Source organism: Podarcis bocagei (assembly GCF_964188305.1).
Source record: "Podarcis bocagei genome assembly, chromosome: 1".
Classification (NCBI taxonomy): domain Eukaryota; kingdom Metazoa; phylum Chordata; class Lepidosauria; order Squamata; family Lacertidae; genus Podarcis; species Podarcis bocagei.
Window position 1 is genome coordinate 123,645,168 of NC_138125.1, and position 13,879 is coordinate 123,659,046.

Here is a 13,879-nt window from a genome sequence, read left to right on the forward strand (position 1 = left end):
ACTAAATCTCATATATCATCTCATATATATATATATATATATATATTGTTATGTGGACATCTCAGTACAAATAAAAGACTGAAAATGCATTTGACTCTCTGCTTGGTTGGGATGTAGCATACTTCAGCGCATCCTTTTCCTCTGCTATTAAGTGACCCACAACATGAACATTTCTGTTGGTTTTTCCTTCAGGGTGCCCCAGGTTTTCGCGGCCCTCCTGGCAGTAATGGACTTCCAGGTGAAAAGGTATACTCTTCTCTTCCTGCTAAACTGTTCACTTTCTACTTTGCTTATTGTTTTTCCTCAAATTACAATACAACTTTATATTTCCACAATCTGTTACTAATCCTATATTGGAATTTGTTTCAATGCCATTTAAGGGCGGCCCCGGTGAACGAGGTTCTCCTGGTCCTGCAGGACAAAGAGGCGTTCAGGGTGAACCAGGACGTGATGGTAGCCCAGGTCTTCCAGGAATGAGAGTAAGTTAAAATACCTTCTGGGTGGGATAGATAGATAGAAAGATAGATAGATAGATAGATAGATAGATAGATAGATAGATAGATGATAGACAGATGATAGATGATATAGATATAGATATGGATGCGGGTGGCGCTGCGCTATAAATAACCGAGCCTTTTGGGCTTGCCGATCAGAAGGTTGGTGGTTCGAATCTCTGTGACAGGGTGAGCTCCCGTTGCTCTCTTCCAGCTTCTGCCAACCTAACAGTTCGAAAGCGTACCAGCTCAAGTAGATAAATAGGTACCGCTGCAGCAGGAAGGTAAATGGCGTTTCCATGCGCTCTGATTTCCATCACAATGTCCCGTTGCTCCGGAAGTGGTTTAGTCATCCTGGCCACATGACCCGGAAAGCTGTCTGTGGACAAACGCCAGCTCCCTCAGCCTGACAGCGAAATGAGCGCCGCAACCCCATAGTCACCTTTGACTGGACTTATCTGTCTAGGGGTTCTTTACATACACAAACACACACAATATTATATATATTCCATATTAGTGATGGCTGAGATGACTAGCTATAGTAACAAAGAGCTCATATGCCAATACTTTATTCTGCTAATATCCAGATACCAACTTTCTAGATTTCTAGATAATTCCCTACCAGTGTCCAAGTCCTTGAGAATCCATTTACACCTATGCACTTAGTGGTCAATGCTTGTAAAGAGCTGTGCTTCATTATAGAGAAGAAATGGTGGACTTGTTTCTTGACTGCACCACTAGGACATCTTGAATTTGTCAACTTTCGAATTCCAAAAATGAGAGGTGATAAAAAAGTTGTAACATGACTTGGGAATTCAAAAGGAAGTTTGGTTAAAGTAATGTAATTTAGTTTTGCTAAGCAAGCAAAATGTGTGTAAATCATTGAAAATATTTGCCAAGCACTTGCAGTTATATTTTTAATTAATTTATTTAGCATCACCTGACATTTGCAGAAGGGAAAATTTAAATTATTATTTGTTTTCTGAAAGCATTTTGTGTGCTATTGCACCAAAAGTAGACTTACCAAGCTAATAGTTGTCCAGCCACAAAATAATAGCAGATTTGAATTTTTCACACCCAAAAACAATTTTTAAGACCCTTCACTGGAGAGATTAGCAAAAATTAAGTTTCATGCCCTAAAATGACATGCCCTACCACTTAATAAAGCTTGTCTTCAAGGCTAATGCTGTAACAGTGGGAAAAATAAAATGGAACCCTAAAATGTCCTCTTACGAAAGGTCTCTTTTACACAAATACTATTTTCATTTCCTTGCGCAGGGTTTAACAGGAAGCCCAGGAAGCCCAGGACAGGATGGAAAACCAGGTCCTTCTGTAAGTAAATAACTTTATGCCACTCCTGTTACCATCCTTGACTTTCACACCTGTAATAAAATAAACATAGCAGCTTATTTAAATTTACTGAGTACATTGGTTTGCTCTGAAGTTATATTAGCAAAGCTTTTACTCTGGGTTTTACTAAATGGCACTGTCAACCCTACTTTGCTAACATTCATGGGGACACCAAATATTATTAGATGAACGTATACTTTCAGTGTCTTAGGGTTCTCTTGTTTTTGTTTGTGTGTGTGTTTTAAATCGTTCAAGAATGTTTAAAATGACAGGATAAGCTAGAACTGTCTTTGTTTAATTCACAACAGCAAGATGATCCCTTGGGGTTTTCATATTTCTCTGTTGTTTCTTTACATGTCCCTATACATTTAATTTGCATTTGTTTTCATCAGGGGTCCCCGGGAGAATCAGGGCGAAGTGGTCCCCCAGGACCAGCAGGTCCACGAGGTCAACCTGGTGTGATGGGTTTTCCTGGTCCCAAAGGTAGCGAGGTTAGTATAATCTGAAGAATATATACTTAAGAGGCCACACTTACTTATACTTACAGCTTCTATAAACTCATGGTGCTGTGACTCAGACAACAGAATATCTGTTTCCAGTGCTTTTTCTCCTACAAAAAAAGAGGTGCCGGAACTCACCATGAATGTCTCTGTTGTTCTCTTAGAATGGCAATGGCACCCACCTGAGAGGTGCTGGAACTGAGTTCCAGTGAGTTCCAGCTGGAAAAAAGTCCAGTCTGTTTCTACTTTGAGTATGGCACCCCTGAATGTCTGTGACTGGCCATTAATTATGGTTCTATCACATTACTTTGATAATAAATAGAATGTAGTATACTGAACTTTTATTGCTTTCAGTGCACAGCCATTGAAACTTTCCACTATTAAAAACAAAAAAAGATTTCAGAGATACATTTCAACTCTGCCATATGTTTTGTATTTCTTAGGGTTCACCAGGTAAAAATGGAGAGAGAGGTTCACCTGGACCTCCAGGCGGACTGGTGAGTAGAATTAATCAATCTGCTAGTAATTCCACATTATATCTTTATGGCATTATGCTGACCATAACTAACACCACTTCTTATTATTTAACAGGGACAACCGGGAAAGGATGGTGAAGCAGGAGCGCAAGGCCCTCCAGGACCTTCTGTAAGTAAGCTTCAGTGAGAAACATGACAACAATTTCATAGACTCAGAGTTGGAAGGGACCTCAAAGGTCGTCTACTCTAACCTGCTATTACTGTTGCAGCATCCCAATTATATCATATCTGCTAAAATTGTAACTATTGGTTATAAAAAGACAAAGTAAATTTATCACCCATCCTATCTGCAATTCTGTCCGGGACTTCACTTGACATCGGGCAGTGGGGCACAAATTTCATCTGATAAACATGCAAATTATTTTTCGATATTTAGGGGAAATGAGTATGTTTGTTCCGATAGCATTGGAAATGAGATTGAGGGGAGCAGAACAGGGAATCATTCATCAGGAATTCAGGAATTCAGTACTTTTGCCGCCTTCTTCTTCTTCTTCTTCTACTACTACTACTACTACTACTACGCCAGCGTGGTGTAGTGGTTAAGAGCGGTAGATTCGTAATCTGGGGAACCGGGTTTGCTTCCCCGCTCCTCCACATGCAGCCGCTGGGTGACCTTGGGCCAGTCACAGTTCTCTGAAGTCTCTCAGCCTCACTCACCTCACAGAGTGTTTGTTGTGGGGGGAGAAGGGAAAGGAGAATGTTAGCCACTTTGAGACTCCTTAGGATAGTGATAAAGCAGGATACCAAACCCAAACTCCTCCTCCTCCTCCTCCTCCTCTTCTTCTTCTTGATTAGTGTTGCCCTCTTATTGTTTCTTTATCTCAACATATCCAGGAACAAAACAGTACAGATGTGCCAATGATGAGTAGAGTGTGTTGGCAAACTATTATGACTACTTCCCCCCTCTGTTTTTTCCAGGGTCCTTCTGGGGAAAGAGGGGAGCCAGGAGCAACAGGACCACCTGGATTCCAGGTATTTTGATATTCGGCTGTTATTCATTCTTGAGTATATATTTTCCCCCAAACCAGATTCTTTAAAAAGCAAGTTAGGGCGAAAATGTGGAAATGCATTTATGACACGAATCATTTAATTATGTTTTGATGTTCAAGTCTGCAGTCCTGAACTCAGCTTGCTTATCCCATCCCATCAGAATCAGTGGGATTTGAGCAATGTAACTCTGAGCTAATTTCAGCCAGAAAAAAGCAAGGTACCATAGATTTCCCTACTCTTTATTTTTATGCCTTTCCCAACTGCAAAGACACCATCAGGTTATCAAATTTAGCTACTGGTCATCTAAAAGGAGTTGTAAAAGATCCATGAATACCTCCCAAGGAATTTATCTAACCCTATTTGTAGGTTTCCTTCAATATTCCTACAGATGTTTTCCTTGACATAGACCCTCCAGGTTAGCCTCACATTTGGCTATATGAACAATTATTGGTGACAGGCTGCAAACATACCCTTTGTTAGGGTTACTCTTGAACTGCACGTTTGTGCTCTATCATGGAAGAGAGATAGTATTGACTCAGAGATGGAGGAGCCATTTGGCATGCTTAAGGATCTAGGCTTATTCCCTGACATCTCTAGTTAAAGAATGCCAGGCAGGTGGGGAAAATAGGCCGGTGCCAATCAAAGTAGACAATAACTGAAAAGATGGGTCAGTAGTTTGACACAATATCATGCCTATATTCAGATGGAAATCACTAAGTGGAGGAAGCTACTTTCTACTCTTTCTGAATTTTTATTTATAAAGTCATGCAACACCATTGGGCTGTTTATGTGCTGGAAAAGCAGACCTATATATGTGTAACGAGTTCTTTTGCCTCTCCTAGGGACTACCTGGTCCTCCCGGCGGACCCGGAGAGAATGGAAAGCCTGGAGAAGCTGTAAGTTGTCCTTTCGTCTTCTCTTTTCCCTCCTCTTTCCCCTCAATCTTCACCTCCAGAAATAAAATGGGGGAGAAATGGATGCACAGATACACAGTGCTGGGTGGTGTGGCGAAAAACATGCAGGCTTTCCCACATACTATCACAGCAGCATCTAAATGATATCTGGAAATGGTGGCATATATCACTGCTGAAATATCAGCCCTAGCAAACCTGGGACACAAGGAAAATTCCAAGGTTGCTATAATGAATCCGAGTCCTAACTGTATGTTGACATAGAGCCATTTTCCAGGGGCAGTGGCGGGGTGGGGATTAGTTTCTAGTATAGCTTTAATTTAATTGAACAATTAATGAGGTAATACATACCAAGTAATTACTGCCATGAAGTGATGTGACTCATGAGCCAAATGTTTTTTTTTAAAAAAAACCCTACAACATAGAAAAATAAACCATAATAATAATAAAAAACTTTAAAAAGAATGAGTAGCATAAAATATATTCCATAGTGGAATACAAGGTTCATATTTATAGAAAACATATCACATAATCATGACTGTTGTCAAATAAATTCATATTTAGTATGAATATGATTTTTTTAAAGCTATATTTTTAAAGCAATGTCTACAAAATGTTTCCATCAATATTTGCTTCTTACTTAAATAAAAATCTATATTCTCCTGATATGCTAGGATTTCATACAAACTGTAGGGCATAAAAAACTATTATATAAGGACTAAACACGAGGACAGAAAAGAGTGTGAGTTGTTAGCATTTTCCTACAGGTCAAAAAGGGTTTTGATAAATTAGAATTGAATTATCTTTTTAAAACCTTAAAGAAAGTTAGTACTGGTTCAGTTTCTGGATGCAAATAATGTATAGTTTACTTCAAACCAAAATAAGAGATAATTAGATGCATTGTAAGCTTTCGAATGATGTCTAGTTTATTACTTGTACTGTTCACAGTACCTTTAGCAACTGAAGTGTGAGCAATCCATTGTCTGAGAACTATGGCCATGACATGACCTATAAATGTTAAGCATTAATGAATATGTATTTCATGAAACATGTAAGTAATCTATCTGCATTTGGTTCATAACAGGGTCCAAGAGGTGAAAATGGAGTTCCAGGACTCCCAGGAACCAAGGTACATTTTGTAACAACTGCTCCATGTTTTTTGTGTGTGTTTGTGTTTAAGTATGGAACAGGGGGGCTGGGAACCAAACAAATACATGCTGTGGCCCTTGGAGATCATGCAAAGCAAAATGTTTTAATTCATATTAGGGTGAAAATGGCATCCCAGGAGAACGAGGTGCACAAGGACCTCAGGGTCCACCAGGAAGTAGAGGTGGAGCTGGCCCTCCTGGACCAGAAGGTGCAAAGGTATGTACAAGTTTATTTAGTTTTGTGCACACCTTACAAAATATTTCCGGTCTTCCTCTTTTGTTGTCATGTAATAGCTTCTTAAAACATTCCACTAGGGCCCAGGTGGTCCTCCAGGTCCTCCTGGAGGTCCCGGACTACAAGGTTTACAAGGAATGCCTGGAGATAGAGGACCCAATGGAAGCCCTGGACCTAAAGGGGACAAGGTATGCACTTCTGTACTTACAACAACAACGCATGATGATCATCATAATGATCATCTGGCTAGCTTTACTACTGACCTGATCATAGGTTCCTTGAAAAACTGCCTTGCCAGATGAGGCCACTAAAAGCTGCAGGTACTTATCTTTCCTGAGATCCCCACTTTTTGGACACAAAATGATATATAAAAATATTGGGGTCAAATCTTCAGGTAGCATACCTCTCTCACCCCTACCCTAAGTATACTTACATGGAGTTAGCTTCCATTGGAGCCAGTAGGACTCTAATTGAAACAAAAAGGATTAAGAATGGGCTATTAATCACCATAATATGTTTATATTAGTGGGATTGGTTCAGTTTGACTCTTTAACCCTGAACTTATTGATCAGATTTGCACTTGAGTTCCATGATTGACTCAGCGTCCTAATTCATAACTTTCTAATACTTCCTAATCCTTGCTTGTATACTTTATATACTTTGTGAAAACCAGTATTTTCTCACAGCACGCTGTGTACCAGTTCTGTGCCACTGGTAACAATAGGCATATGAACATAAATTACAGATTGGCGAGGAGGGAATGACCCTTTTCCAGACACTAAGTAGATTGACTCTGTTGGGAGAGTCATTATATCTACAACACTGATCGCAGCAAACAGACTCCTGGTGATTTAGCAATGTTAAGAAATAGCAGTGATGCCTCTTTCTCCCCTTTTCCTGTTCTGGTAACCATATAAGCTTTATTTGACAGGGAGAGCCTGGTAGCAGAGGTGGAGATGGCTTACCTGGAAAAGATGGTGTCCGAGTGAGTAAAACCTCCCATGGGTTCATTTTTAGATAACTTGGCTACAACATCCCTTTATGGGCGGGAGGGTGGATTTCCAATAGTTCTCTTCCAGCTCATTATATGAGTCTGGGGAGCTCCTTGCTAACCTTCCCTACCAGTTTCCCAAACTTCCCCTTGTCAGGTAAGTCCAGAGGGCAAGAACCAGCAGCAGAGGCCAGCAGGGAGGGTTGGTAGCAATGGCACAGGTCACATTGGAAATAGACAGTCATGTGTATGCTCAGGAGCGTTTACTGCACAGGGAGTGCAGTTTTCCAATATTTCTCTGCTCAGTGGATAAAGCTGGGAGGGATTGTAAACCCACACATTCTATGCTCCCATGTAACAGTGGATGCTCCTGAGCTGGGAGGCAATGCAAACTTCTATATAGCCCATGTTCCTCAGCGTTGATAGATGTTTGACTGTTTCGAACCCTCCTAGCCATTTCTCCCCAACTTAACACGTGTGTGTGTGTGTGTGTGTGTGTGTGTGTGTGTGTGTGTGTTTTAGTGGTGGGGATCAGCTTTGACTACTGGTAGTGGTTGAGCCTATTTTGAGACGCAGAGGTTTAACTTCAGCTTGGTATTTCCAAAGTGGAAGATTCAGTTCCAATCCCTTACTCAGTTTGGAATTTCAGCACCATCACTAATTCTTATAGCATGAAAGTATAAAACAACAACAACCCAGATTTACCCTATAGATCACCTATAACCCCTGCAAGCCTCCGAGTTGACCGCTTTTTTGCGGAGCGATCAATTCCACACCGCCATTACCTCCGCAGGAAACCAGAAGTCTGGGGAAAGAATATTCAGAACACTTTTGCTTTCCAGACTTTGTTGAAAGTTGTGTTCACAGTTTTTTATTAATATTACACTGCTGAATATATATATATATATTTCATCCTTCAGGGTCCTGTCGGTTCCATTGGACCCCCCGGTCCAGCAGGCCAACCAGGAGACAAGGTATAGGTCTCATTCCAAAATGGCGATTATTATTCATATGTAAATGTCAACTGTGCACATTTTGAAGAATCCAATTCTGAAAAAAAATATATATTCTTTTCTTTCAGGGAGAGCCTGGAACAGCTGGGCCTCATGGTCCAACAGGTCCCCGTGGTGGTCCCGTAAGAGATCCTTTATTTTCAATCATAATTTAAGCCAATTTTTGTTTCCTACTGCTCCTAAAGTATTTTCCAAGGAAGAAATGTAGCTCTGTACAACCCATTGACTTCACATATAGTATTTCTCAGTGTTGGTTTGCTTGCTTAGGGATCAATATATAATAGAAGGTGCCAGAATATCATTTCTTTTTGGCATGTATTTTAAAACTATACATGAAAGTAAATCAATCCCTCTTCTGTACTAAATTATATGCATAATCTCACAAATTTCACTACCAACCAATAGGAACCTGTACACATATTTCCCTCTCCTTTCCCTTCCCCCGCTGACATTTTACATTTACGCAAATTTAAGGAGCCATGATTTCAACATTACCCTATTCATTTTTCTTATAATAATCTATTATAAGATCTCTAGTGATCCATTTTAAACATTTAACTCTGCTGGTGGCATAAAATCGTGTAACTAAAATTGATGCCTAGCACACAGCACTGATTATCGACAAAATAAGCATCTTTAGCAAAGCAGTCTGGCCATGTAGATACGTACAAGAATATAATCAACGTTTATTTTTTTTATTTTTTTTTCTTGCATTCATATCCCACCTTTCTTCCATCATGGAACCCAAGGTGACATACATGCATATTATTGATTCTTTCCTATGAGGGAAATTAACCTTATTGTCCTATTTAAAATATTATTGATCATTTCCTAGCTGCTTGATAAATAATAGTTCATTATTAGAATGTCCATTTGTGGGTTTATTTAACTTTCCTGCCACACAGAGCACATTTGGACTCTTGAGAAACATGAAAATCTCACAAGGGGAGGGGAGGAATGCATGGCTTTCTTGCATTGGTATACAAAACAGATAAAGAAATAAGAAAGGAACTGAACACAGCAGGTGGGGAATGAGTCAATGTATAGGGCATTCAAGCAAAGTCTGGGTTTAGACGCTTGCTATCCTTTATAGCCACACGGGTGGCGTTGTGGTTTAAATGCCACTGTGCCACTTGGACTTGCCGATCGGAAGGTTGGCGGTTCGAGACCCTATGACAGGATGAGCGCCCGTTGCTCTGTCCCAGCTCCTGCCACCCTAGCAGTTCAAAAGCACACAGTGCAAGTAGATAAAAAGGTACCGCTCTGGCGGGAAGGTAAACGGCATTTCTGTGCGCTGCTCTGGCTTCACCAGAAGCGGCTTAGTCATGCTGGCTGCACAACTCTGAAAAACTGTCTGCAGAAACGGACAAACGCCGGCTCCGTCGGCCTGTAAAGCGAGATGAGCGCCGCAACCCCAGAGTCATTCACGAATGGACTTAACTGTCAGAGGTCCCTTTACTTTTACCTATCCTTGATCAAGTCATTCCCATAAGAAGTTGCCAAGCTAACAAAACATAACCAGCTGTGAAAGGGTTCAAAACTTTTGCACACTTTATTCGATGTTGTAAATAGTTTGACGTCTTGAGAGGGGAGAATAGGGGGATCTTGCAAATGCAGAATATCCGCAAACCAGAGCAGCTGAAATAGGAACAACATTAGAGGTGGTACTTTGCAAACTTCTGAGGTGATTTAATTGTATTACTCGTTGGCATTTTCAGGGTGATCGAGGAGAGCAAGGACCCCCAGGCCCCGCTGGCTTCCCTGGAGCTCCTGTAAGTACAAAGATGCATAGATAGATAGATAGATAGATAGATAGATAGATAGATAGATAGATAGATAGATACTTTTTGTATTTTCCTAGTCTTTTTCCATAGATTTTAAGTACATCAGAAGATAATTATTACCCCTTTTTCACTCTCACCTGTGCATAGCAAGAGGAAGGCAACAGCTTCCTAGAAATATTGAACCTTCTAGTAAATTCAGGCAGTGAGTGCGAATAGAACTACAGTTGTACCTTGGAATTCGAACGGAATCGGTACCGGAAGTCCGTTCAATTTCCAAAGCGTTCAACTTCCAAATCGCAGTTTCTGATTGGCTGCAGGAAGCTCCTGCAGCCAATCAGAAGCTGTGGAAGCCCCATTGGATGTTCAGCTTCCAGAAGAACATTCGAAAACCCGAACAGTCACTTCCGGTTTTTGAATGTTTGGGAGCCAAAACATTCGAGAACTAGGCTCTTTGAAAACCAAGCCACAGAAAGAAGAGAGAGGTTTCAGGGTTCTCTGTGAAACTTTGATATTTGTAGAAGTACAATAAATGTTTTAGAAACCAAAAACAGAAACGCCTAGCCATAAGGCCTGAGCATGCCCAGCAACCACAGAATCTAGGATAATTGTTGGAAAAGACCAACCAGAAAAGACTGGCTAAAACTCTGAACAACTGAGAAAATAGCTGCCTAGGACCCTGAACAGGAGCTCTACTATTAGGAGGAAGGAAGCACAGCAAGCTTTTGGTGCACATCCACTTGTCTAATAGTAATCCAGATGTGCTTGCTTCTCCTTCTGCATCAAGTACACCTGGCGGCTGCTTTTTACAATATAGCGATTTAGCAATGAAAAAACCTCAATGACATGTAAACAGCAATAACCCCCATAGTAAGGTGCTTGTGCCAAACAGAATTTGAGTGCTCCTCTGCTCACAGCAGAAGGCCCTGCTGCAACCAGTTGCTTCTTGAGGCGATTCTACCCTTCGCCCTGCACTGAGATTGCCTGTAACATCTTTTATAAGCAATAAATGCTGGAGCTGGAGAGCAGAACCAAGGAGGAATCGTGGTCTTTTGAAAAGCCCAGTCTTTGAGGGAAGTTGTCAGGGAAATGAATAAGACATTAGCTCTGTGCACACTACTTTGCGATAAGCATCTTTAATTGCATCTACAGTGAAACAAACATTGAGCTTGACAGGTGATTAAATTTGGATTCCAGCTTTCCCAAAGCACTCTTTAATAATAATAATAATAAAATTGTATTTATAGCCCTCCCTCCCCAGCCAAAGCCAAGCTCAGAGAGGCTTTCTACCAGAATCATCCATGACAGGATTTGCAGCCCCCGCAAAAAAGCAGGGGAGCAGGACTCAATAGCTCCTGTTAGGTCTCATTATTCACCTCGTAATCAGTCATTATTATATCTCATTGGTGCTATTTTTCTAGAAAAAGAGGTGCTGGAACTCCCTTGTTCTCTTTTAATGGCAATGGTGCCCACCTGAGAAGTGCTGTAACTGAGTTCCGGCCAGTTCTGGCTGGGGAAAAAGAAATCCTGTGTCTCCTACTGATAATAATGTTGATGTTTAACATGCATGTCTTACTTTTCTATAGGGACAAAATGGAGAACCTGGTGGAAAAGGAGAGAAAGGCCCTTCTGGTGAGCGTGGTGAACCCGGAGCCCCAGGCGCTGCAGGTCCGTCCGGAGGCCCTGGAGCACCCGTAAGCATAGATATCCTAATCTAATGTTTCTGAAGTCAATGTATTGCTGGTCTGCATTTTCCTTCTGGCATTATGATGTATCGTTCTCATATCCTGTCTAGGGTCCAGCTGGTCCCCCAGGAGGAAAAGGAGAGCGAGGGTCGCCAGGGCCAGTAGTGAGTATTGTTTTTTCAGTCTCTCCTCTGTCAGTAAGCAATGCTGATGCATGTTCCAGTCCCAGTCAGATGCAAGTAGTGGCACTTGCTCAAGTATGCTGTGATCTAAGAGAAGCATGCTGGATTCCCCTGACATAGATAAATAAGAAAGTAGTTTAGGTGCGACATGCTTTGGTTCACCTGGCCTGAAAGCTCTAATTGACAAAAGTACCATATTTTGATGCATGCTTTGACATACTCCGAGGGCCTTCTGGCAGTTCCCTTGCTGTGAAAAGTGAAGCTACAGGAAACCAGGCAGAGGGCCTTTTTGGTAGTGGCACACCTTCCCATCAGATGTCAAGGAGATGAGTAACTATATAAGCTTTAGAAGACATCTGAAGGCAGCCCTACATAGGAAAGCTTTTTAATATGTAATGTTGTATTATGTTTTGTTATATGATGGAAGCTACCCAGAGTGGCTGAGGTAACCAGTCAGATGGACGGGGTACAAATAATAAAAATGATTATTATTTAGTTAGACCAGCCCATCCATTGTAAAATGTTGACCTCCTGTTCTTACGTGGAGATAAAATGGAAATGCATTCATATCTTTTCACAACATGGCTACATATTGCACAAAGATTCTCTAGCATTGGTCTCTTAATATATATCTGCCAACAGAGGACAATGCTTCCTGCATCTGATGAAGTCCAGAAAGGTTCTGCTGCAATACCTCTAGGAGTCTTTAGCTTGCCACAATAATCTTGTATTCCAGACCTGTTTCTGACAGGCACATTCGCCATATAAATCTCAGTTGCCATGTAAAAAATGCGGTTATTTTTCACTCTCATGTAGTAACTTCCAACATAGTCATCAAAGTAGGCGATTTAATTATGTACTTAAGGATATTTCAGTCCCTTGAATTCTGCTTTTCGGTATTTGAAGATACTAGTGTTTTATGACCTGTTAACTTGAGCATCACTTATATTTTTCAGGGTCAGGCTGGCTTTCCTGGTACTCGTGGCTTACCTGGCCCTCCAGGCAACAGTGTAAGAATACCTACCATTTCCTAATCCTTTCCATGCTACTAATGTCTCCAGTTGCCTTTGAGTTCTCAAGTGGCCAGGGATGAGTGCCCAGCTCCATGGACATGAATTTACTTGCCCATAGGTTGAGCACATATTGCTTGTGAAGTCTTAATCTACTGGTTTTTGTTTTAATAAATTATAAAACTATCTTCCTGATGGAGAAACACCAACCTGCCCCAAACTACAGAACCTCCAATATTGCCTGCTTAGGTTCTTCCAGATTCACCTACATCAGAGCTGTAAGGAAGAAACCTCTGGGTGGAATCCAGGGTCACACTCAGGCCAGCAGCTGATGTGCCTCTTTGTGACTCCTTGTACTTAAATCCTACCCAATGCCATTTCCACACTAATTGTGACATATGTCTATGTATCAGGCCCAACAACCCCATGTAATCCACTAAGTGAAAAGCGAATCTTCTCAACCAAAGGCCAGTTGTGGTTATGAGTCAAATTCCTTCTGGCTCTGAAAACCAGCAGCCACTCAATGCCTCAGTGGAAGACTCTAAACCAAGGGATGGAGGGCTGCAAAACTGGCCCACGATGTGTGAAAGAGGTGAATGGTGGGCTGCCCTGCCCTGTTAAACGGCCTGCCACTCCACCCCCTTCACAAGAACCTGTTGGCCTCTATGAGAGGTCAAAAATCTCAGCGATGGAATTGGGAGGCCATGGCGGCATCTGTGCCACCCTGCAATCTTTCTCCAGGCCATTGCTCCTATGCCACCTGGTTTGAGATCATGCTGTCGCCAATGTGGTGTAGTGGTTAAGAGCGGTAGACTCGTAATCTGGGGAACCGGGTTCGCGTCTCTGCTCCTCCACATGAAGCGGCTGGGTGACCTTGGGCTAGTTACATTTCTTTGAAGTCTCTCAGCCCCACTTACCTCACAGAGTGTTTGCTGTGGGGGAGGAAGGGAAAGGAGAATATTAGCCTCTTTGAGACTCCTTCGGGTAGTGATAAAGCGGGATATCAAATCCAAACTCCTCCTCCTCTTCTTCTTCTTCTTCTTCTATATAGCA

The 13,879-nt window shown here is 41.5% G+C and overlaps 1 protein-coding gene across 2 annotated transcripts in view; it reads left to right on the plus strand.

Moving 5' to 3' along the window:
• The window catches only part of COL3A1 (collagen type III alpha 1 chain), a 95,862-nt gene that overhangs the window by 66,966 nt on the left and 15,017 nt on the right, over window positions 1-13,879 (plus strand). For both annotated transcript variants that reach the window (XM_081194688.1, XM_081194689.1), the window contains 18 exons: window positions 193-246; window positions 381-479; window positions 1,773-1,826; window positions 2,237-2,335; window positions 2,788-2,841; window positions 2,936-2,989; window positions 3,799-3,852; window positions 4,713-4,766; window positions 5,866-5,910; window positions 6,048-6,146; window positions 6,245-6,352; window positions 7,096-7,149; window positions 8,076-8,129; window positions 8,237-8,290; window positions 9,887-9,940; window positions 11,536-11,643; window positions 11,745-11,798; window positions 12,773-12,826. In XM_081194688.1, coding sequence (XP_081050814.1) covers window positions 193-246; window positions 381-479; window positions 1,773-1,826; window positions 2,237-2,335; window positions 2,788-2,841; window positions 2,936-2,989; window positions 3,799-3,852; window positions 4,713-4,766; window positions 5,866-5,910; window positions 6,048-6,146; window positions 6,245-6,352; window positions 7,096-7,149; window positions 8,076-8,129; window positions 8,237-8,290; window positions 9,887-9,940; window positions 11,536-11,643; window positions 11,745-11,798; window positions 12,773-12,826 — 1,206 coding nt within the window. The remainder of the gene's footprint in view (window positions 1-192; window positions 247-380; window positions 480-1,772; window positions 1,827-2,236; window positions 2,336-2,787; window positions 2,842-2,935; window positions 2,990-3,798; window positions 3,853-4,712; window positions 4,767-5,865; window positions 5,911-6,047; window positions 6,147-6,244; window positions 6,353-7,095; window positions 7,150-8,075; window positions 8,130-8,236; window positions 8,291-9,886; window positions 9,941-11,535; window positions 11,644-11,744; window positions 11,799-12,772; window positions 12,827-13,879) is intronic.